General features: G+C 42.1%; 1 protein-coding gene across 2 annotated transcripts; it reads left to right on the forward strand.

The window, feature by feature from the left end:
• Nucleotides 1-207: 207 nt before the first annotated feature.
• On the forward strand, nucleotides 208-24,355 carry CNN3 (calponin 3). Of its 2 annotated transcripts, none has more exons than XM_054211941.1 (7): nucleotides 208-380; nucleotides 19,169-19,290; nucleotides 19,740-19,806; nucleotides 21,167-21,304; nucleotides 21,817-21,933; nucleotides 22,685-22,831; nucleotides 23,243-24,355. In XM_054211941.1, the coding sequence occupies exons 1-7, from the start codon at nucleotides 324-326 to the stop codon at nucleotides 23,588-23,590; spliced, it is 996 nt and encodes a 331-aa protein (XP_054067916.1). In that variant the 5' UTR covers nucleotides 208-323; the 3' UTR covers nucleotides 23,591-24,355. The 2 variants fall into 2 exon arrangements, with proteins under 2 accessions (XP_054067916.1, XP_054067917.1); XM_054211942.1 differs by lacking the exon at nucleotides 208-380 and adding an exon at nucleotides 3,371-3,537.
• Nucleotides 24,356-25,493: the final 1,138 nt, after the last annotated feature.

Genomic DNA, 25,493 nt, shown 5'->3' on the forward strand with positions numbered 1-25,493 from the left:
CCGCGGCGGCTCCCGGCGGCGCTTCCCCGCGGCGGCCCTCGGTGGCAGCGGATTCTTTCCCGCTGACGTCTCCCCGCCGGGCTCCGCTCCCCGCCCGGCCCGGACCCCCCTGGGCGGTGCCCGGCGGGGCGGGGCGGGGGCGGGGCCGCGCGCCCCTCCCCGCCGCCGCGCGCCCCCTCCCCGATTGGCGCGCGGGCGTCTCGGCGGGCGGCGGGGCCGGGCCGGGCGGGAGGGACTAGAACTTTCCGCGGCGGCGGGCGGACTCTCGCCTCAGCCCCCGGAGCCGCCAGCGCCCGCCATCAGGCAGCGGGGAGACCGCCGACATGACCCACTTCAACAAGGGGCCCTCCTATGGGCTCTCTGCCGAGGTCAAGAACAAGGTACGGGCGGCGGCGGCGCGGGGACCGAGCGGGCTTTGTCTGCGACGGGACGGGACGCGGCGCGGGCGGGCGGACGGGATGCTCGCGCCGGGACAACGCTGGCCGCCGCCGCTCGGGACACTCGGTGCGGCGGCGGGGACCGGAGCGTTGTCAGCGCCGGGCGGACCCGCCCTGCACCTGCCTGTGCGGGCGCGTCCCGCGTCCGCCGCTCCTCCCGCCGGGATCGGAGCGGGCGGGGCGCGGCGCTGCGCCCCGTAGCCGTCCCAAGCCGGTACCGGCGGGGCGGGCCGGAGCGGGCCGGGCAGTGCCGGTGCCGGCGGGGCAGCGCGCAGCCCGGCGGAACGGAGCGGATGAGGCGCGGGCGCGCATTCCATCCCCATGACATCATGGGCACGAGCGGCGCGCAGCCAATCGGCGCGGGCCCCCGCACAGACGGCGCATTGTCTGCGCGGCCCCGCCCCGCCCCGCCCGGCCCGGCGGGGGCGCACAAAGGCGCCGCGGGGGGAGCGGCCGCTCTGGGGTCCCCGGTACGGCCCGGCCCGCGCTGCTCTCCTCTCCCCGGGGCTTCGCCTCCCCGCTGCGAGCGCCTCCGGCAGGGAGAGCGCCCGGCGGCCGCTGTCGCGATAGCGGGTTGTCGCGGCGCCCGGCGCTTCGGTTTAAAGCGGCAGGGAAAAAAAAAAAAGTGAGCGATGACAGCGGGCGAGGCGGCGGCGAGGCGTGCGCCTTTTGTGCATTGTTGTACCGAGCTCGGCTTTACTGAATTCTCTTCGATTTTTCTCGTATGCCGTGAAACAAAAAAGCGCTTATGTTGGTGTCCTGTTACACGGGCGGTGAACGTGCGAGAGGAAAAAAAAAAAAAAAAACAAACCCTTTGCAATAAAAATTGCACCGGTAAACAACTAGGGATAGAGTTGGTGCTCTGTGTCTTTATTCACGGGCTTAAATTCTAAACGTGGTATTTAATAACTGGTTATTTCACACACATGCCTAGTTTCAGGCTTCAGCAAATCCCCAAATCCTGTTTTACTTGTGGCTGAGTAGAAAGGGGAGGAGGGAGAAAAGTGGCTCTCTAAACACTGTAATTTATGCAGAAAGTCTAAGTTAACACATTGGAAACTTTACAAAAAATACTACTTTTTTTTTTTTTTTCCTCGATTGGCTTTCTCAGGATGGTTGTGGGGTTCTGCTGCAAAGTTTGATGACATCATTTAACCAAATGTCTTCCAGAGGGATTGCTTCCAAGGTCTAAACTTAGTGATTTATCTACACCGTTACAATCTAAAAAAAGTCAATAAAACATACGTTGTGTACTATTGCATCTGAATTAGGAAGAAAGTAAATGGTCTTCTACTTTAAAAAATACTGATGGAATCACGTAGGCTTAGCAGTGATCCCTTTATGGGGACAAGATGGGAAGAAGTTCTTTGTTCTTTCTTTCAGTTTCTTATTGTCATCAGCTTCCTTAGGGCCTCCTGAGAGGAACCATTCCAAGCTCCAGCATTAACAGAGGGTTTGAAACTGGTGTGTTTCACGCTTTTATGCAAAGGGCCTGCTACTTTTTCTTGCTGAGTGTCTGTTATTCCACTCACTTTTCTCGGCTTTCTTCAATGCAAATGTTGCAGAGGGGTGGGTGTTCTGTGGCAGCTTCACTTTACTTGTCTGCAGGCTTCTGCTGCAGCCCTTGGAAATGTCAATGCAGCTGTGCCATAAAAAATTATTCAAATGCGCCAAAGGCAAAATGAACTCATCTCCTTTAAAAAAAGAAAACAACAAGCAAACAAAAACCCCAACCAACAACAAAAACTCCAGCAAAAGGTACATCTTTGAGTTTTGAGAATGTTGCTCTTACTCTAAGAGATCAAATTTCAAAGCAATTATGTTATAGACGGACACATTGCCTACCTCCAGTCTAGTATCCTGCATGGGTCTGGGCATTAGATACCTTTCTGTTTCTCTGTATAGCTCTAGAAGATCAGAGAATAACATCTCTGTAAAGATCAGAAATTCCTTTTTCCAGATCCTTGTTTCTCATAAAGATTTGAAGAACAGCATCTAGTTTCCAACTCTTGGTGGATCATTTTTGGTACTGATCTTAATCACGCTTTCTAAAACACTGACTTTCGTGCAAACTATTGTGTTATTTTATTATTTTTTTTAACATGGTGGTGGTGGTGTCATGTTTGTAAGTAGATGTGATACCTCCCTGCATGAATGATGGTGAACGTCAGATACCCTTGTTTGAAGTTTTCAGTGCTAATCCCCAAGCAGTGTTTTTCTGCAGAACACAGTGTTAGTAGTTGTGCTGCCTGAGGGCCCAGCTGTGCTGGGCAGAAAAGTCTCTTGGTTTTGTTTTTTTATTCTTTTATTTTCTCATTTGGCATTGTATTAGCGTTCAGAGAGACCTTTTGTTTGCTATGGTATTTGAATAGACAAATATAACATGTCCTGATGCTTATAAGAATTTTGTTAAATTGATGTTCGAGATTCCATCTCTAAGTTTAAAATCTCTGTTTAGGTTGGTGTTTAGGGTTTTTTTTTCTTTCTTGCCTTTTTTTTTTGTCCTTCTGAGGCTCCACCCTTCCCTTGTTTTGCTCCTTACCTTAGTTCACACCGATAAGGTACCTGGTCTCTGTTAGGGATCTCCTTTCCTCATTCCTACAAAGAAAGGATGGAATTTGTGTACTGGTTCCCAGCTGTAAGGAATCTTGTCTGCATGAGAGATGTGTAGGTAGTCAAACTAGTGTAATCCCTTTGAAGCTGATTCCCTGTTTGCTTGAGATCACAGAAGATACTTGATCCAAAACAAATATTCAGTGTGGAGCCCTTTAAACTGATTGAAATGGATGGTTTCTTCTGCAGGCGATAAATAATTTTCTTCTGAAGCGATGGGAGAGTTTCTGCAGTATGAGGTTAGCGTAGCTTGAGACGGTGATGCAATTAGGCAAAGCTACAAACTAATGTTGTATTTGTCTCTGAGTTGTAATGTTGTATTTGTCTCGGCCTACCTACAGCTGAGGTAGGCAAGAAGTTAGCAGAAGGTTTTGCTCTGTTGTCTCGCTGCAGAAGGTGTGGAGCCAACAGGAACGCCGGGCAGGAGAAGGAGAGGTCCCAGTTCATTCGGCTGCTTCCTACTGACTCCACCCTTCCCATGGAAATGGTATTTGCATCAGGCAGGCGTTTATCTTCTCCCTCCTCTCGTGTTTGATACACTGCCAGTTCCATCTCCATGTGAAAGGAAGGATGGGCAGAAATATGGTCTGTATAAACTTTGCATGGCGTTTGGCTGTCCCGTGCCTCGACTCCAGTCTCTGACCTTCCTGCTAAGCCATCCCTCTGTTGGGAAGCTGGCACCGGTCAGTATCATTTTCCAAACTTTTTAAAGAGAGTTGAGTAACCGAGGTGAGTTTTCTTGTCCCTGCAGCTGCCACCCTGGGAGGTCAAGCGTTCGTGATAAGGAAAAGGCAGGGAAACAAACTTTATTTAAACTGGAGGCTGTTAGGCAAATGAAGCCTGTAAACAAAATGCCTCCTATTTTGCAAGTGTGCAGGAGGGCAGCGGTAGTTCCTGCTTTCCTTCTTGAGGGCAAGTACAGATTAATGAAAAAGACTTGAAGTCTGTGGTGAATAATACTAACTAACCAGTCACAGGTATGGTTATTGTGTCCCTCCTGAAACTGCTGAGGAGAAAATTCTTGTACTGTATTTCATTTGCTACAGGCCAAACAAACAGATTTAATTGCTTTCTCCAGAAATTACTCTTTTATGAATATTTTTAACTGGGAACCAGATTCAAATCATTAACTTTCAGATTTTCTGATTAGTGATTTAATAGCTAGATGAAGTTTTGGCTGCCCGTAGCTGGACTGTTAGGCCCTCTCCTCCTTCTTTCTCACCTCTCCTTTCAAAACAGTAATAGTATCCTTTTCCTTCTTAAAATGTAACCGTTCCTGTGGTATACTCGCTTTACACTTCCGTACTTCCTGTGGACTATTTCCTTTTAGCAAACTTTTAGGTTTCCTCACTGAATTTTACGAACCTTAGGTAAGAATGTTTGCTGCTGGTAAAGTGTATTTCTATTAATGTTGTCTGAAATAAAGATGGAGACTGTACTGGATAAAGGCAATGAAAACTTAGTTTTGAGAGCACGGGTGGATGTCTTCTGTGACAGTAACTGACAGCATAGGATCTCTGCATTCCCATTCTTTTGTACATAGATGTCTGTATAGCTTTTAAAGAAGCAATATCTTTAATTTACAGGTTTTGAATTAAATTCAGGTTGTCTAGTTTAAAATAAAATCAGCCTGCGTGACCTTTTCCATGATACAGATTTTCAGTTTGTTCCATGGAGAATAAATTAAAAATCCAATATTTTGGTGCTGTCAGAACTATTATAATAGAACTATACACTGAGATTTTACAAAGGGAATTTCAGAGGAAATAGCAGAAAGATTTTACAAGATCAAGCCCTGAACTTCAGTTTGCCCCAATTAGTTCATGGTTTCTGATAGTTGATCATAGCTCTTGAAATTAACATTTGCTAGCTAAATATCAGTTTCAATGTGCATAGCACTGAAACTTTTCTCTTTGTGTCCAATTTCTGTATTTTTTCCAAAGAACTGTGAAATTTTCTCCAGCTGGATCCAGGCTTTAGTAACAGATCTGCAGTTCAAATGAACAACTTCATAACTTTGTCTTTTATATTTATTGTCTTCCAGAAATCTCTGTGCATTAATTTTCAAGCATTGTATTTTTTTAATGGCTGTTCCCAAACCTCCTTTACAATTGTAACACATAGAGATAAGTGAAATGCTGAGTGAAAACTTCTGCTGTAGGTTTAGTCAAGAAATCTATCAACCAGACACACAGAATGCATTCAATGTAAGAGAATAGTACTTAATGGTGCAGTTTTGATAACAGAGTGAATGGCAAAACTGTCCACAAAACATAAATATGACAGTGCATTAATTCCATAGCTAAATTACAGTCAATCAATGTTTGTCACAAGAACCACATGTATCACTTAAAACACATTAGTGATATAAACAACAAAAACCTGTGTTTTGTCAGTTAGTTTTAAGATGCTTTTTTTTTTTTAATGTATCACCAACCACACGATGAGAATTCTCTAAATTAATTACAATATCCCTGCTCTTTAGTTCGTTCTGATGCTTAGTTTTACCTTGACTGACAATATTAAATTTCAGTAACTTGGTTTCAACAACACTTCCCGGAAAATGGTCCTGCTGCATGTTTCCCTCCGCTTCTGAATCAAGCGGTGTTCCTTTTTTGGGCAAAAGCATCTTAGGCTTCTGAGAAGATGTTTGCCACCTCAATTCCCAAAACTTGAGTTTAGTCTTTTCCTGGGATTTCTGCAGAGGTTTTGTTGGTTTGGTTTGGTTTTTGGTTGTTGTATTTTTTAAAGAAACCCAGTAAAACACTAGCTTTATTCAGCTGTAGTAACCTATTAATTTGTATTCTCCTAGTGTAAGATCTGCGTGTGAAGAGTTCTCTTACTGATAGAGAAGTCATATTAATGCAGTAGCCCTAATCAATAGCTACATGTTTTGGTGAGATTTTTTTTTTTGAAGGAGGAAGGTATTCCAGCAGTGGAGAATCTTAACTGCAGTGTCTCTATTCAACTTTGTCCTTCACTGTCTACCTCAGCGTGTCCATCTCTGACTATCTCGATGTGTCTAATCCATTTTCCTCTTTCACTGTTACTGTCTTGGGACAGGTCTGCTCTCTTGAGCACGTATCAGGTATAGGTTTCCAGTTCTGTGGCTACTTCAATAGAAGTATTAATACTATGGCAGTAATAAGTAGACCTCCTAACAGCTACAAACTGATGGTGGTGAAACAATCCTCATTATCAATACAGGCTGGGGGATGATGTGATAAAGAGCAGCCCTGTGGAAAAGGACTTGGGGGTACTTGTGAATGAAAAGCTGGACATGAGCCAACAATGTGCACTTGCAGCCCAGAAAGCCAATCGCATCCTGGGCTGCATCAGGAGAAGTGCGGCCAGCAGATCCAGAGAGGTGATTCTCACCTTCTCTGCTCTCGTGAGACCCCACCAGGAGTACTGCGTCCAATTCTGGAGCCCCTACTACAAGAAAGGTAAGGACGTGCTGGAACACGTCCAGAGAAGGGCCACGAGAACGATGAGAGGGCTGGAGCACCTCTGCTGTGAGGACAGGCTGAGAGAGTTGGGGTTGTTCAGCCTGGAGAAGAGGAGGCTCTGGGGAGACCTTATAGCAGCCTTCCAGTACCTGAAGGGGGCCTATAAGAAAGCTGGGGAGGGGCTGTTTGCAAGGGCATGTAGCGATAGGACGAGGGGCAATGGTTTTAAACTAGAGCAGGGCAGGTTTAGATTAGACATTAGGATGAAATTCTTTACAATGAGGGTGGTGAGACACTGGAACAGGTTGCCCAGAGAGGTGGTGGAGGCCCCATCCCTGGAGACATTCAAGGCCAGGCTGGATGAGGCTCTGAGCAATCTGATCTAGTTGAAGATGTCCCTGCTTATTGCAGGGGGGTTGGACTAGATGACCTTTAAAGGTCCCTTCCGGCCCAACGCATTCTATGATTCTAAACCTGTGTAGCACTGAGTTGACAGTTCATCCCTATGATACATCTCTTTTTACAATAAGCAGAAGCAAGTAATTTGCCATGGAAACACTTCCCTTGCCAGCAAGTTGGGTGTTAGCACCCCTGCCATCTGCTTAAAGCCCCCTGTGTTTGTCAGCCAGGCAGCGCCCATTCTGCACACCTGCCCAAGCTCGCTAACAAGACGACTTACCTCGGGGAGCCCTTGCACAGCCCCACTGGGTGGACATCCCCTATAACCAGTTTCACTGGTCAGTAGCCCCCAAGTAGGTGAGATGAAACAAACTTGTGAAAGTGGCTACCCTGGTGACCTTTGGCAGTTGTTGCTGTAATCCACTGACTACAGGAGTTAATTTCTCTTTCTCGATGGTTTAAATCCACAGTAAACCCTGACATGCCATTGCCAAGTTGACAGTTGACAGTCTCTTGGAGTCCTCGCGTGTCTCAGAACTGCCACTTGGAAGGGCGCACAGCCGTTCTTGAACTGCGAGACATTTATCGCTGCCCTGTGTTAAGCCCTGCGCGAGGGATGTAATTTCCAGTTCTGTCTCTCAGCTTATACCATTTTTTCCTGGGAGGAAGGTGATGAATGGCACGGCGCAGCCGGGATCAGCTACTGCTGCCTCACGAACATCAAAGCAGAGGTGGAGTGCTCGTGCGTGTGCGCTCCTGTGCCGGCACAGATAGAAACCACCAGGGCTGCCGCCAGCGAAGCACGATGCCTACCGAAGTTAAGAGTGAGGATGTTTGCTGTGAACTTCTGTTATGTTTAGCCTTAGGAAGCACACTGTGTCTGCACTCCCAAATTTAAAGCACTTTGTGAATTTATGAAATGTATTATAATGACCTCGTTTCTGGTGGATTTATAAACTTTTAGAAAAACTGTTACTGGCGCTAGAAAAACATAAAACTTGCTGAGGTTAATGTTTAAGGGTGTGGAGTAAGTATCAAGTCTTGCCTTAGGTACAAGCTCACAGTGTACCTCCTATGGCCGGGACACCTCTGCAGAAAGCAAATAGACTTTGCGAGTCACGACAATTAAATAGGATTAGTAGTCTCAGAAAATAAAAGGTTTGATTTGCATTACAGTAGTGCTTGCTTGTTTAAAATGTACAAATGAATGTGCTTTTTGTGTGGTTTCGGAGTTAGACTTAGTTTAAAATTTCGAGAAAAATACCTATTATATTCCTGTTGCTGAGTCAATACCCTTAAAAGATGGATGGATGCCTGCATTGTTTCGGGATAATGGCATATCAGTGATTTTTTTTTTTTCTCACCTTCTTTTCTTGTCAGGACATTAATTTCGAGGCTTTTTCTTGCCTCCGAATAGTTTATAATTTGCCTTGGAGAATAAAGGCTAGAAACTTCTTTGTACTCAGAATTGTTAGCTTCTGTAGCTACATAACACCGTACGCTGTGCATCTGACACATCCTTTTAAGGCAAACTTTGTAGAGATTCCCATCCCCTATGGAACTGTACAGGAAAGGCCTTCAGTAAAAACAGGCTCGAGGCCAGGACACGTAGGGCAATTTGAAACAGATTTTTTCTAAGTGAGATCATGTGAAAATCCTTCTTTCTTCTTTAAGAGGGACTCTTTTGCTTAAAAATGCTTTTTGTAAGTATCTGATTCTAAACAACTGTTAACTTGTATAGCTATGCTCAGCAGCAAATGCTCTCTTTTGGGTAAATATTTTTGGTTTTGCAGGAGTGCCTCAGAGTAACGTATGTTGTTGTTTCTATTTAGCCGGATTGAATTACAGTGTTTTTCTTGAAAACAGTTTTGACTTTCTTCAGGTGAGGGGTTCTATGTTTGTGGGTTTTTTTTCCTTTAAAAGAAAAAAGCCTCAAAAAACCCCTCTTTTTCTCTCTCTTTTTTTTCTTTTTTCTTCTTTTTTCACTCTCCTTAAACCAGTGCAGAGTTTAGTAGCTATTAGGAGGGGAGACGTAATTAAACTTCTTGTTGCTTGTATAAAACTGTCTCTTACCTGAAGCAGATGCAATTCAGGATGTTTAAGTTACCAGGATTTAAAGGCGTTAGTCACACTGGAGGAGCTGGCAGTAAGAGAAGACCATTACAGTGAGGCATGAAGTGCTGCTGTCACAGCTACGGTCCACTGCCCTCTTTGGACTCCCACCAAGCAGCCGTACCAGCCCTGGCGGATGGGGCCAAGTGTGCTTTAAGCCTTGGGAGCCTGGACTTGCTCTGCTCGATGACCCTGGCTGGCTCCTGGAAACAGGACTTTAACCCTGCAGGGCTTTTACTGCTTCCCTTCCAAGTCTTGACCTGAGCTTCTGGGGTCTAAACAGGATTCTTCTTGAGGACTTCATTTAGGCTGACATCCTTTCGCTTTACAGTAATCCTTAAGAGTTACGGGGAAGTGAAACTGTATGTGGCTTCTGCGCACACCCCACAGGACCTGAACACCAAGCCTTTTCCTAGATTTGGGCAAAACCAACATATTTCTGCACTTTATTGCTGCTCTGAAATGCTTTCATGAAGGTGGGATCTGATCTACTGCAAGTCCTAGCTACCTGAATTATAGATGGATTCTAAACAAACCTTTCTACCCTGCTTTGCACATTTGGACCACAGCTCTTCCCAGAGTAAAACTGGACGTTACTACTATAAAAACCTTACTTTGCTTTCTTGCTAAGAAGGCTGTCCTGTTATATTGCTTTCCTGTTGGTATTTCCACGGCTACAGCCTCTTACTTATAGACAGAGAGCATTATCTTAGTATTCCTCATTTTGCAATAAGAGTAATTTAATTGAAAAGTATTTTTATGTTGCTCCTAATCAATTGACTACATGCTAGGAGCCTTCCTGGCAAAAGATAAGGCATAACAGACATATGCACTGGGGAAGTGATTTGATTATATTCAAATGTTGATGGTGAAAGCCAGCTCTTACCTCGCTGCTAACGTGGGCCCCGCCAGAGCGTTTCCCTCCTGTGCTGAGCAGGGACAGAGCCGGTCTCTGTCTTACTTTTCTTAGACTTTCTTCAGTAATCTTCTAAATTTTAATGGTAGGCCTTTAAAGATGGATGTTATTACAAAACTAAGTAAATATTTTGTAATGTGTTTATGGTCACAGCTTTTTTTTTTTTAAATATCACATTAATTGTAGATCGTATTCTTCTTACGGCTCTTTTTATGTGGTTAAAGCACAACTTGCCTGGGTGGCCATATCCAAAATATTTTTGCATGTTTACTGGAATATAATCAACATTGTGTATCACCTACTGAACTTTAACCGGTCAGAGATATACCCTGGGGCGGGGGGGTGGTGGAGGGCAAGGAGCAGGAGAAGCAGATTACTACGTTTCATTCTTTGTGCTGAATTCATTTTTTCAACTTTTTTTTGGTGATCGTAAAGCAAAACAATAGTATGAAGCAGCTGATAGGCAAGATATTCTAAAGATTAGAGCGTGAAATCTGCTTTTCTTATGCTTCTGCTAAAAAAATGGATATGGGGAAACTTACCTCAACCAGAAAAATGTGGTATGTGTGAATTCAGAGATTTTGATCTACTACCCATATGAAAGAAATATCTAGGCAGACTTTGCTATCTAGTAGAAGCTTAGGAACTTGTTAAGAAATCATGTCTTTCACCTAACTTACAAAAAACACAGTTTAAATCATTTTGTGCAAGGATGAAGTTGGTGGTAAGAATGAGAGAAATCTGTATTTTCCTTACGAATACTTATCCCAGGCACCTCAGTTACTCTGTTCAGCCAATGTGAGTTCATGGAATTAAATGGGAGCAGGCTGACAGGCGACCAAATGCGATCAGAGCAGTCGGTGAGAGACACTGAGCACTACTAACTAACTGGGGAATGCCCACTACCTTGGGACCTGCCGTGTCGTCTGGTTCATTTTTCGTCCGAGCCTTTGCCTGGGATCCCAAGCGGCAGTGAGCAGTCAAGGGTCTGAGCTTGTTGGGTGGGGGACAAAAGCGGCGTGAAAACAGCAGAGTCTTGAGATTTACCTTTGAAAAAGGTAGGGAGAAAACACAGCATGGACTGTGCCCTTGCTGGAGAGGCAGAGGGGAATGTGCGTTTCGAGTAACATTTAGCAAAACTTGCATCGACAGACTTCAGTTTTCTTCAGCTAACTTTTCTGAGAGCTATGTTTGAGTTACTAATTAGCCGCTTGCTGCTGTAGAACACAATTCCCTCTGCTGTTGGTGAGTGAGGAGGGTTTGAAGAAAAGAAAGGTGAGAAAAGAAGAGAGACTCAGACTAATCCAATTTTGTTGTCCCTCACCTTCGGAAGGTGAAGTTGGAAGACTTGTCAACACAGCTGGGCCTTGGGGAAGGGCTACAGAGTCACGATACAGTTTGCTTGTAACATGGCATGTTTTAAAAGGCGTTCTGCTGGGGGAGAAAAATAAACTGGAAAGAATATATAATTCCCTGGATTGCTGTAGTAATAGATTAGAAAAGTAGTATCAGAGAGATAACAACGATCATTGATGTTACTGTTCCTGTTTGCAGGCTCAGTCTGGCCTTTGGGAGCTACGGTTCCCCCAGAGTTACAGTAGAAGTTTTCTTAGGAGACACTTTCTGGGTTAATACTAGGCAAACTAGGGAGGTTTTTGCTGTTTATGCACGAGATTGTTCTGTTAGATTAATATCATATTTTTTTTCCCCATAAAACAAGAGCAACTGCGTATCGGTGAAGTCTGTCAGTACAGCAGGTTACCAGTGTTTTCAGCACGTGGTTCCAGCAGCCGTCACTGGTAGCAATGGCAGAGCCTGCCCAGGTTTGCTGTGTCCTATCGGAGCCCAAGCCAGCCGTACTGGCGGTGGGTTTCAAAGCAAGGGGAATCTGTTCTCCTTCAGGGAATAACTGGCTTTTGTGATCCAGGTTGGATCAACACTGTCTTAGCTGGGAAGAAACTTCATATCCCGGTCCTTTTTAAAATGAAAACAGCAACGATTTCTAAGAATACATAGTGGATATTACTGAAACCCTGTTCTGCAGAGAAATTTAAACCGTTCAGCAATATACGGACTAAAGATACAGTGCAAAGGGACTCGATATCAAGAAGTATAATGTTTGGTGGCAGGACCAGAAGGTGCTGACTAAGGAGAATTGGAGTAATAAGCCAGAAAACTGTGACTATGACAAGATGTGATAAGAACAAGAAACAGGAGGAAAAACTGTGAGAACTGCGCGAGAGTGTTGCAGCTGCAGAGAATGAGAGGGAAACAGCATTCCTCCAAGGGCAGGCGTGCATCCGAGGCGTCAGTGCGCTCTGGGAGAAGAGGTGGCAGCGTTTGCTTCTAGAATCATTTGCAAGCTGTCCCAAAACCATACTGGACAGCCAGGGAGTAGAACATTTAGTTCTTCCAGCCTGCCAATCTGGCAGCAGGCGCCCTGTGTGACTGCAGGTGTCTTACTTGTAAGATGCCTTGGAAACTTTGAGGCATGGCTTGTTCTTAGAGTTTACACTGGTGCCTATGGGACGAGGTCTGGGAATTTTGAATCAATGCTCATCCATCCCTCCTTTAAAGATCGTAGCTTAAATTTTGGTTTACAGAGAAAACAGTGAGAAGTGGGCAAGTTATCAATTATGCTACACATAAAAAAAAAAAAATGCTGTTGAATATTTAAGCAAAATGGATGCAGCTGTAAGATTTTTGTGCTAAGTAGCGTAGTGGGATATCGTGAGTTCAATATTAACGTTAAAACAATGTGTTCTTTGCCATTCTGCACAACAGTCCATAATGACAGAAAAAAATACATGTTCAAATACCAGGGCCTACTTAAAGGTGGCTTTCAGTTTTTTAAGTACTTTCCCCCTTGATTTTCATCGGGATTTTTACATTCCCTGTACTTTTGGGTTTCTCAGGCACAAATATGCCTTCTCTGACATGTGCTTTTGCAGGCAATCCTGGTCAACGTACATGAAATTAACAGGGAATTTTAATTTGCCGTTATGATGAAGGATCATTGAGTTGGTAGCTCAAATGGCAAGAAGCTCCACTTGACAATAACCTTGGTACCCTGTCACTCCCGCTTCTCACCCACTTTCAGTAAAAATCAAACCCTCGTCTTTTCCCTGCTGTCCTGGGTTCTCTGTCTCAACTTAGACTTATGCTATTTATTTATTCTATGACTAAAGAACCACTCTGTTGACAGACAACTGGAACCATTCTGCAGAAATATACTCTCCTGCACCTCTGAAACTGAAGATTAGATATGTACGGTAATCTATTTACACCATAGAATTTTAACCAGAAAGTTTTAACTTGGTTGTTTAATTTAAAAAAAAAAAATATCTAAAAAACTGTTCTTCCTGCTTACGAGAAGAACGCTTACTGTTCTGTGCCTTTTTCTTGGTCGTTTGCATAACCAGTAAGCTCTTAACACTTTTTTGTCCCAGGCGTTTTGCTGTGTAAATTTTAGGCATGAGATTCAGAACAATGTTCTGTAACAGCAGGTGATGAACAGAATGGGGCAGCTCAGGTGCCAGTAGCTGGATTTCTGGAGAGGACTTTGGGACTGGCCATGGGTCTGCCTCACTCCCGCTTCGGAGGACTGAGGCCTTCTGAGAGCTCCCGCCTTGATACCAGGAGATCATTATGCTCTCATCTTTCCCTATATCATCTTAAAGCCTTACGAAGGGGAGGAGAAAGATCTCATCGCAAACGAGGGCCAAGCAAACAATAAAGAAGTATCAGCATTGGTATCTTTGGCCTCTGCAAGGCAAATTGCTCCTGAGGGTGGTACTTATTTCAACACGAAGGATGTTTGTAGCCACCACTAAAACAATAAAACCTCAGCTTCACTCAGTTGAAAAGTTGATAGAGGAACAAATTGCTGCTTAAAATTTAAACTGTACAACTTTAGGTCTTAAAAGCTGGAGTTTTCCTTTAGTTATCTTTATTTGTTTTCAGTAGTTTATGACCTAAATGTGTAAAAGTAAAATTGTTATTAAACCCCCTAGCTAGACCTGGATTAGATTCGGTACAAGATGAATATGTTCCCAGACTCATTAAAAATCCAGATTTTTTTTTTGACTGAAAAATTAGTAATTTTGTGTCACTTCAAGTAATGATATGGGTCCACGCCAAATTTATCCCCTGTAAAGAATATAAATATCTGAAACTTAGGGCTTTATTTATTTTTCTGTTCATTTTGGTGAAAAAGATGTGTGTGACCTTTTCATATACGATCTTGGAGTAAAGCCCTGGCTATTTCACTCGCTGTACATGGCCCTGTGCTTCATTTACCTTGAAAACAGCAACATACAACCTATTTTGCTCACTTTATATGTATATAAAGGTTAGGTTTTGTTGACAAACACTGTTCCTGTGATAGAGTTGTTCACTCACTTTGACAAGCATATGCTTTTATTATTAAAACTTTTGACCGGAGAGAAGTTTCTTCAGATGCTTACTAGTACTACACAGTGTGCTTAAACTCTTTCTTGAGGTATACTATTACGTTATTTTTCCAGAGTAGCAGCAATATAGACAGCTGAACTCTTAAACTGAAGATTTGGCATATATGTAGCCCTTAGTGTACAGTGTGTACTGCGTAATTTGGAAAAGATTAGTATGAAAGGACAATTGAAAGTCCACATGATATCACTTATGGTGTGAAATCCTGGTTAACATCATCACTCAACATGCTACAGGCACATCGAGTAACTTCAAGGGACACAGACAGACCATGAAAGTTGGCCAGCATAACTTCAGTTGTTTCCAGGAATCCATACACTTGATAAAGAGAGGGCTGATTGCTGTTCTTGTGCTACACATGGAGGGAGAGTTTTTACATGGTCAGAGGTCCCAAACAGGAAAGTCCTACCTGAACAGAACAGGAGGCGAGAATCGGGTGTGAAGTTGCCAGAGGAATCAAGTTTAACCCGAGGATGCTAGCCCGAGGCATACGTTGGTATAAATGTATGTACATCAGCTTGTAATAGACAAGTAACACCTATTCTTTTCCTCCCGCAACCTTAGATCACCTGTAATTTTGACCACTTGTACAAACTTTAGTTTCCTTTCAAAAATATTTCTAACTATTAAATCTGTATCTCTGCAGCATCAACAAAAAGCGTAGCATCTACAACTTTATATAGCTTTCACAATTCATCAGAACATAGTAAAGAAATTAACAGTTGGCTTCCTGCTTTCTGGTTTTAAACTTCTGTAAAATCTTTATATCCGTTGCTACAATTGAATCGTTTCTACAGTGTTCTAAAACCGTAGCTTTCTTTCATGGCACTGATGACGTATACTTTGAATGAAGCTGCTTAGCTACTGCTTTCATCTTTAGCAGATGGTATTTTCTTTTGCCGTGGACTTGTAAGATTTAAGTATCTCCGATGAAAGTTCAGTACTTAAAAAGGATCAAATGTTGGCATCTTGATTAGTAGTAATGGAAAAAGCCATAAAGTTTTTTTTCATGTATATCAAAGCTTCCAACTTCCCCTAGTAGATAGCAATCAAAGGAAAACTGGAACAACTCTGGTGGACATGTGGAAAATATGAAGTATTCCCTCACTTAGTGTTACATAACTTCTGGTTGTGCCATCGGGAGTGAAAGAGCCAAGGATTCATCGCGAGCTTCTGCTAGGACCTGACCTGTCACGCGCCCTGTTTCACCCCTTCTTGTCACATGTTTAAAACCAGATTCTCGAGTTTCTATAACTCGGTCTACCTGAAAAGCTAGAGACATGATTTTCAAAGAAACTATCACCATTCTTCACTTTTTGTAACCTAGTTTCCCACCAGTTCCAAAGTTGGAACAAAAACTTTACCATATTTAAGTCAAATTGGACGGTAGCAAAGACAGTTCTGAGAACTAGTAGATTTAACAGTAATGCTTTTAGTGGCAACAAGACAAGTTTCCTCACATGTATAAGTGGTTTTTATTTCCTATCTCTAGATAAGCACTGTAATGATACCCCATGACAATTTAAAAACCTCTTGAAAAACTCAAGATCCGAACACATGGTGAAGTACTCCAACATAAAGTAAATATTTTCAGGAGAAGTGATAAAATTCCATCTGACTACTTCTAAGTTCCCCAAGCATTGGGGGCAGCAATTTAATATTGAGCTCAGTAGTAATATCACATATGGAATGCACTTAGTATTAAATGAGGAAAATTTTTGCCATTTTTTTCCTTTATATGCTTGCCAAGAAAGATTAAAACAGCCACACTTGCAAAACTCTTTAAGGTTCTCACTGGCTTCCATATTTACTCTTTTTTTTTTTTTTTTTTTTTTTTAAAGGAAAGGGGGGGACATAGAGTGATCTTTAAAATGTGTCTCTTGGTGATGTGATCACAGACTTCATTCCCTCTTTTTTTTTTTTTTTTAAAAAAAGTGATTACCAGTGCTTAAAAAGAAATGAAGCTGTAAAAAGACAATTCCAGTTGTATTCCAGACAATTCCTACTGCAGGATGGCTAAACTATGACTTAGCATTGTCTTTAAGCTACAGTGAAACAGAAACTGCCTGAATTTTCAGAAAGTGTAATGTTCATTAGATTTCTAACTAACTAAAGGATTGTGGAAGATATTAGCTTAAACCCCTCTCTGTACCTGCGTGCATGTTAGAACTGTGATTTTAACTTAATGTGAACTACCGACGTACAAATGACCAGCCCATATTGTCTGTTCTCTTCTAACTGGAATATCAGAACATACCAAGTTCTGGCCTTTCCGCAAATGCTGTTTCTTCTTCTGAACTGCTGTACAGAAATATATTATCTACTGTGTGTCTCATCTGTACAGGTAACTTAAGATTTTGTGGGTGAGATCACCTTTGTAAGATCGCTGTAGGTTCTCTAACATGTAAGAAGAGTATGATGCTACATCTCAGTCTTTTGGGGATGTTTTGGGATCCTTCTCCTCTGCACAGATACTTACTTTCATACAAAACAACTGACTCAGTCGTGTCCAAGACTGCTGCTCTTCTAGAAGTTTGGACAAGCTAGTTGGGTTCTGCCAAATGTTACTGGGGAGACAAATTAAAGCTGTGATCACATAAGCCCTTTTTCCATAGGAAATAAAAATAGCCATGAAAAGTAGTTTGTAAGCTAATCACCGGGTTAGGGAGGAGAAAGATGATAACCAGCTTCCTCATATACCTTTTGAAGATGCTAACCTTTCTGGTAGCCCCTCAAAAAAGGGGATTACCCACCCTTTACTATCATTACCATCACTATAAATGAAGAATGTGGTTGTGCTGCTTCTGGTGCTAAACTTAAGGAAGGTACAAGAGGACGGTCTGTCATCCAAGAGACAAAAATGCAGCAGATTTCTCTGTGAAGCTGTGAACTACAGCTGGCTTTTCTAGTCTGCTTTGCATCTTAGCTGTCTAATACCCAAAAGGGCTGATTAAAAAAAAAAAAAGTCACGACATTTTCCTCCCACTAGGCAATATTACCTGAGCTTTCTTCCTTTTAAGGTGTATCTTGATTATTTTAGACCAGCTTGGTACAGAATACTGCACAAAATTTTACACGTTAATCAAGATCTGAATAAGAGAATGGGTTAGTCCATTATTCTGACCCGTAACTAAGGGACCATAGCACCACTGTTACAAATAGTCCAAGGAAAATAAGTATTACTCAGAAAAGGTTTTTGAAGTAAAGCCAGAGATACAGGAATTTTCCATTCCCCTTAGAAGAAAAATAGAGAACAGAAGACTGTAATTTTTAGTTTGGTCAGTGTGGAGTTGGGGATTACTAACGCTAGCCAAAATGTAGCAATTGCCTCTATCCAAGTAATTCAGATAGGTTGGAATTATAATCTCCTGCAGTATAAATAGCTGCTAATATCTGGCCTTTCTGGGCTGAAGTCTAAAATTATATGTAAAAAGTCTGAAATTTACATTTTGATCTGAACATGAATGACTTTACATGAGTTTCTCATTAGGAATTTGTAAGCAACTGAAGTAAGTAAAGTAAGCTGGTTTTCCATTAGTTAGGAATACTGCAAGTACGTTCTGTGCTCAGCTGTCGGGTTTCTCGACGGTAGCTCCCTCTGTCCCTGTCTTACTGACCCAGGTGGGACAACGTCTAATGAAGGTGGAAAAGCGTTGCCAACCTCCGCACTAGTGGGAGTTGTTCATGCCATAAAATCTTGTGCTCAGATAACTTGTTTTGTTTGCAGAAAAAGTAGCTTTCAATGATATAAACCCTTTTCTCCAACTTGCCAATACTGGAAGGTGTTGCAAAAGTAACAAGTTTAGGCTGAAGGAAGTTTGAGCTGCTTTTCAGTCTCTTCAGGGGAGGGGAACGAAGTGCGGAGAGCGGAGCATGGGCGCCATTAGCTGCCAGCATCGTTGACATTTTTAAGCATTCCATTCACATGGATTGATTTCTAGTGACTGAAGCATAAACTGACATGCCGAGCAGTGAAGCCTGAACATCTGGAAAAGGAGTTTTTAAGTCACCTTGCTAACAACTCTGGGCCTCTGTTTGATGCCTTTAACTTCAAAGACCATTGCAAGTTTTCTCTCTTTGCAATTAAGACATGAGATCACAGTTTATTCCATCAGAGTCTTCCAGCAAGGCCAAAGGAAAGAGCAATAGCAGGCATACTAAAGCTTAAGTTTAAAAAAGCCACGCACACAACCCCCACAACCCCCAGCAAGATAACTCTTAATGTTGTAGCAACAGGGGGAAAACTTACTAGGTCATCTCCATTAGTCATAATTAGCTTAAAAAAGCAAACCCACCATAATCTTCATCTGAATAACTTCAAATCTATTATATAAGAGTTCCCATGTGGAAATCTACATCTGAGCAGTAGTACCGATGGCACGGCAATTCAGAATTCTTGTGTTCATAACACACCATTTCACTTTTTGTACTTCCTGCTGAAGTACAACTTGGGTAGAATATTTTTTTTCAAAAAAGTATCATACCTCTGCAGCTCTCAGAAGACTATCCACAGGCTCCAGCAATTCTTACAGTAGGAAGAACTGTTAAGTGCGTCAAAGCGCTATTTGCAAATGAACATTTAGTAAAGCCATGAACATTATAGCAAAAGGGATAAAAGACTTACATCTGTACACTGATATTTAAAATACAGTTTAAAATCCAGCAATAAAATTACTGGATAAATAATACAGCATACTCTTTGATGGATTTGTTGGGGGGAGAGGAGTTGCAGTTTTCTCTCGTGAGTAACTTTATAACTGCTTGTGTTACAGATTGCCCTGAAATATGACCCCCAGATAGAAGAAGATCTGCGTAACTGGATAGAAGAGGTTACAGGGCTGAGCATTGGTGCAAACTTTCAACTGGGATTAAAAGACGGCATAATCTTATGCGAGTAAGCATTTATTAAGTAACCTTATTTTTAGCAGTTTTCCACTTTTGAGGAACTAAGGAGGGACTTTCTGAAGACTCCCCTTCAAACACATCAACAATAATAATCAAAGACAGCTGACAGTAGGGTGGGAGACAGCTTCTTTGAAACCGTGGAAAAGAGTGAAAACTTAAATCTCCTTTAATTTCAGCAAAGATTTCTAAGTCTTTCTAAATCTAATGGTGAAGCGCTTTTCTATAATAATCAAATGGCACACAAAAATTCTTATGGTCTGTTAGACTTGTTAGACCTGAGATCTGAGCTAGGCATTCTGTATAAACCAAAAAATTAACCATTTTGATGAAATTAATGCAACTAATAAAGCATGAGTGAAAATATTATATAATGCCTGCACAGATGATATAAGGATGAGATTTATTGTTTAAGCATTTCCCTTTTTTTCACCTCCCCAGGCTTATAAATAAACTGCAGCCAGGATCAGTGAAGAAAATTAATCAATCAAAACTAAATTGGCACCAGGTAAAACAAAAAAACCCCCAAAACTACACCTCTAACCCCTCCGACCCCCAAACAGTTCTTTTGTTCTGTATTAACAAATTTGCTGTGAATATGGTACACCTTAAATTTTAATAGCACCAAGTTTTGTATATGATACATACACAACAGTTGAGGATACTGCATACATGAACAGAATTTAACAGAAAGCAACTGCAGGTGAGATGGCTCATAAATGGCAGTTGAGTCTACATATTTAATAGTGCCTTGGGTGAAATTTCAGACGGAAGAAGAAAAGAGGGCCCTATAGCAAGGCCTTTTTCCAAGTTAAAAAAAGCTGTTAGCTTTTTTATTGAATCACAACCGGAGTTTTCCATCCAGGCAGTGCTGCAAGGCGTTAGGACAACAGCTTGCCTGTACCTGGACATCACTCTATGAAATGTCCTCCTGACAAAGCAGCTGGGAGGGAAAGGACCAGAACAATCCCAGAAGAAATGGTTGTGTAACAGAACTCAGAAAACAATATGGTGCAAACTACAGTACGTATTTTAGTTCAGTGTATCCAGATTTGATTTCTTCCGAGTGCTCTATCTAGCACTTCCCCCGACAAGGGACTGTCAAAGGCAGCAGGCACTGGAAGGGTTGCTGATTGGAGTTGACTGCCTTTGCTGTTGCTGGGTGTAGTTAATTCTGCTGTCAGCCTCTTGGTTGGATTGGCATTGAACGCTTCTAAATATTGTGGAGGATTTTTATTGTTTTAAAAAGTTTTAATACCTCTGAAGACTTCAGAAGGAAGGAGGAGGTTCAGTCCTTACTCCTTGTACTCTATCTTGTTTTCCAATTTCTACAGCACACAGTGCTAAAAAGTGCTAATAAACCCCAAAAGCTTAGTTGAATTTTCCTAGGAGGTGAGCAAGATAATACCTTCAAATTAAGTTAAATGTTCTTACTATCCACATAGTTATGTTTTTATTTTACTCAAAATGATCAATTGCTGAAGTCAAATAGCATGGACACTGTCAATTTTTCCAATTTGAATCAGGTTTTAGATTAGGATCTCTCTTGGAAGGGACACAGTTGAGGCAGTTTTGTCATCAAAGCCCTCTCTAACAAAGTATATGATACTCACTGATGGAGAGGGGCCAGACTAGATAAACCCTTAGACTGATTTCTGAAATAAATATTAATACTGATGAAAAATAATCTCAAACTTCATACCAGTCATGCCTAACCACGCCAGCTGTTTTGTCCAGTTTGCACAAGGCAAAGAACTTGTGTAAAACAAGCAAAACAAACCAACCAGCCAACACCAGAAAACTCTAAAATTACTTAGTTTCTGAATTGAAACACTGAGTAGAAAACTGGCTTTTTTGTTTCTGTTTAGCTGGAGAACATTGGGAATTTTATCAAAGCCATTCAAGTCTACGGCATGAAGCCCCATGATATTTTTGAAGCAAACGATCTTTTTGAAAATGGAAACATGACTCAAGTACAGACTACTCTAGTTGCGCTAGCAGGTCTGGTAAGTATTTGTATCGCTGGAATCGGCACAAATCCACACGGCCAGTCCAGATGCACCCCTGCCACTCGCGTAAATGTGGCAAACGGCATACAGCCTGTCAGGAGGGGAGAGAGACTCAGGGGGTCTGAGATATTGCAGAGGTTGCACTTGGAGGGCTGTGTCCTACCGCATGCGTCCAGGGAAGGCTCGGAGTTCAGATTTAGGATTCCTGGCTGCAGGCGGCCTTGCTCTGGAGCTGCGTGGGCATACACAGCACTGGGGAGGCTCACAGAAGACCACGAATCCCTGCAGAATATCCTTCTGACAAGATACTTGGGTGGCTTTGGAGTGCCACCGTCAAATGGCATGGGGAACTGTCACCTTCTCTCACCCCTGACGCGGAGAGGAGTTTCTCATAAGAGAGAAACCTGCTTGTGGCATCACTTGAGAGCCCAGGGACAAAAAGCCAGTGCTCCAGTAGCAGAATATATACTTTAAACACTGAATACTCTATTTTCCCTCTCCCTAAATAGGCAAAAACCAAAGGTTTTCATACTACAATTGATATTGGTGTCAAATATGCAGAGAAACAAGCACGAAGTTTTGATGCAGGAAAACTAAAAGCTGGTCAAAGTGTAATTGGCCTGCAGGTAAGTATGAAATTCAAGTTTGCATTTAATCTGTTGTATTTGAGAACAACTTCCTTGTTTTGATAAACTGATACGTTGTTTATGCAAAAACAGCTGCAGAATTGCAATATATTCTTATCATGGAAGGACGTATAAGGTTTTAGTTCTTGAAAGCCATTGATCGGCTTTATAAGCTCAAGTGACTGCCTGGAAGGTTTTTCTGTTTGCTTTAAATCTGCAATAAGAGTGATAAGGAGGAAAGGAACAGCTAATATTAGCAGTATCATCTCTGTCCCCTAAAGTGGTTTTAAAGTAGAAGTCTTGGGATAGCTAAAGCTCCTTATATGGTAGAAGCTTTTTTTCTCTCCACTTTCCTTAATGGTCATGAAACCCAAAATAACTGGCATAAAACCTTAAAATTCCTGTGGTAGAGAAATTGTGGCAGCGTAATTGAATCATTACTGTCTGGGGTAGAAGTACAGTATTACATTTTGATGCGTACGTCCATTCTAATTGTACGTGCAGTCGGGCAGATACCAGTCACCTTCGGATGACCGTTGCCTTTATTTTTCCTTTTGAAGCTCCGTATGGAGAAAGGGTAGTTGATTACAGGTAGTGGTCAAGCTACGTGAGGGATGCATGCACTGTAATTACTTCTGCCACCAGCCACCGCAGTTACCAGCCATGTTTGTTTCCTTAGACTGAGGTTGCTGTACACAATAAAAAAAAAAAAAATCACTTTTTCTGTCCCCCTCTTCCTTCCCCAATAAAGATGGGCACCAACAAGTGTGCCAGTCAGGCAGGCATGACTGCTTATGGAACTAGAAGACACCTCTACGATCCAAAAATGCAAACCGATAAGCCATTTGACCAGACGACAATTAGCCTACAGATGGGCACTAACAAAGGAGCCAGTCAGGTAAGCGGGACCACAAGTGACACTTGGAGATTTCTTATTCCTATCCAGTGTGTTCTGTGATCAATATCTTAGGGCATAAAAACGACCCCTTGCTTCTAGAATTTCCGAATCCCTGTGTTATACCAGAAAGAAACAGTAACTTCATTTCAAGTGCTAAAAAGTTGCTTCCTGGGCACTACCTCAGCCCGAACACTTAGTGTATTCTCTCCAAAGAGGGAAATAAACTGGGCCTTTCTGCAAGGACTTCCTTCTGTGACATACCTGCTAGTGAAGGCATGCTGCTGTGCTGTTTTGTTACACTTTAATTCCTACTTTATAGCACTTCTAGTAAGGTGTACTAATTGTAATCATAAATCTAGTAATCACGGCTCTTGACCTTCTTCCTGAAGCTCTACAATCCTGTTTTATTAGGCTGGTATGCTGGCACCAGGCACCAGGAGAGACATCTACGATCAGAAGCACATATTGCAACCTGTGGATAACTCAACTATTTCATTACAAATGGGTACCAACAAAGTAGCTTCACAGAAGGGAATGAGCGTGTATGGGCTTGGACGACAAGTGTATGACCCCAAGTACTGTGCTGCGCCAACAGAACCTGTCATTCATAACGGCAGCCAAGGAACAGGAACTAATGGGTCAGAAATCAGCGATAGCGATTATCAGGCAGAATACCCAGATGACTATCACGGAGAGTACCAAGATGACTATCAAAGAGATTACCATGGTCAGTACAGTGACCAGGGCATTGATTATTAGCTTTGCATCGAAAGTTCAGTATTAGTCCATTATTTTATTCAGTAAGAACGAAACTAGCCTTGTGGAATTGTTACCTGTCTTTCCTACACACTATGCTTAATGTACCTAAAGAAATATTGCCTTACATACATTCCTTTTTCCTTTCTCTGCCCTTTCCCTGTCTAGTTGCCTTTAGTGCTGTAACAGTTGTAGTCTACAGCATAAACAGTAACCGCATATGAAGTAAAAGGAATACTGTGAAAGGGGGAGTGCTCTTGTACAGCCAGGTCGTCCAATAAGGAGCTATGCATTTTCACAATCTCTACTTAAGCAGGTATTTACATACCATGTAAAGCCTTCATTTTACATAGTTATAGCTTTTCCGTTTTCCAGATGAGATACAAGAATTTCATACTTAATGTTAAATGTGGTCTTTGCCAATTAAATCCAAGACATCACATGAGTGATTTAAATATCATTACTATGTTTCTAAGGTATTGTTTGCTAATGGTAAGTCCTGCATTAGACACAAGTGTGCGTTTGTGATTGTGTATTCATTCCATTATCAACACTGACCAAACTTAGAAATAGTTGTCTTACTAAAAAGGGAGCTTGTACAAAGTCTTGAGCCAACAGAAATCCCATGATTGATGGTGCATTTACCTTTTATTGTGCCATAATATATCCATGTAGAAATGCTTTTTCTTCCTTGAACTGTATTTATTGCCACACTTCTCAAACTGATCCCAGTGTATTTTTATAAATAAATATTTTTTCTTAAAGGTATGTAGGAGATCCTGTCTCATTTGTTATGCTACTATTCTTAAAGATTAGATACCACAGAAATTACTCCCAAATCGGCATCGTCTTTGCCTGTGTTCAGGGTAATGTAGAACTGCTCTCTGTTGCAGTTCTGGTACTTTCTTTTCCATGGGATTTAATCCAACAACCTTGTAAAAATCTCCTGAGACCGAGTGACAGTGACTTAACAGGAAAGGAATGTAGCTCCTTTGCAGCAGAGTTCGTTTCCCTTCTACGTGACTGTGAGGTTATGACCAGGAGTCCTGAACTGTTCACTAAATCCCTGCCCTTTTCTCCAGGCACATGAAGAACTGCACATATTTAAGGCTGCCTCTGCTTCTGCCTGCAGCCTTCATTCCACCGCTCTCAGATCTCTTCCTGTAGAGTATGTAAAGAGATACCCCAATCTTTGTGCCTGCTGGTCGGCAGTTTGAGCTCTTTAGTTACCGATGGCAGGGCTGTATTCCTAAATGGAAAACGCTTTCTTCCTCACCAGGGAGTGCAGACAGGCTGTACTAATTTACCTGGGCTGTTTTAACAGGAATAAAAAAGAGCATGCTAGCAATGGGGCCCATTGTTACTGATCCTAACTTTTGTTAAAAAAAAAAATAATTAAAGGTATTTTTAAAATATTTACTCCAGATTAAACTTATTTACATTAACATATGAAATGTTTGATACTTGCAAGTTCTGGACTTGAAAAGGATTCTTCCCTCAAGACTAGAAGTTGTTTGTGCTTTGCTCCATTAGTTTCCGTTGTCTTTGGGTGTGACGTGGTGATCTGACTTCCAACTGACCTATTTGTTGAATAAGTCTTAAGCTTATTTATTTCACAGAATTTATATTTGAAAGGACCTCTGGAGGTCACTGGTCCAGGCCCTGCATCTGAGGCAAGAGAATTATTACCAAGACGTCTGTTAAGACCTACTCTTCCTGAACTACACTTATTTCCCCCATCAAAATAATAGTATTTAACAATTCAGAACGATTGTATTGAATGCTGAAAAGCAGTGCTACGATCAACAACAAAAGCTTTACTGCTTTCATAGTTTGGGTGAAAACACGGTCTCCTTTGGAAAGCCTGAACCAAGCCCTCCTGCTCTTTCTGAATCCAAAACTTTGC

This window comes from Rissa tridactyla, chromosome 8 (genome assembly GCF_028500815.1).
Source record: "Rissa tridactyla isolate bRisTri1 chromosome 8, bRisTri1.patW.cur.20221130, whole genome shotgun sequence".
In the NCBI taxonomy this organism is placed as follows: Eukaryota; Metazoa; Chordata; class Aves; order Charadriiformes; family Laridae; genus Rissa; species Rissa tridactyla.

Excerpts from the sequence above, each read along its gene's own strand:
- CNN3 (XM_054211941.1), top strand. The coding sequence starts at position 324 with ATGACCCACTTCAACAAGGGGCCCTCCTATGGGCTCTCTGCCGAGGTC. Across the intron at positions 19,291-19,739 it reads GACGGCATAATCTTATGCGA|GCTTATAAATAAACTGCAGC; the intron begins GTAAGCATTTAT and ends TCACCTCCCCAG. Across the intron at positions 21,934-22,684 it reads AAAGTGTAATTGGCCTGCAG|ATGGGCACCAACAAGTGTGC; the intron begins GTAAGTATGAAA and ends TCCCCAATAAAG.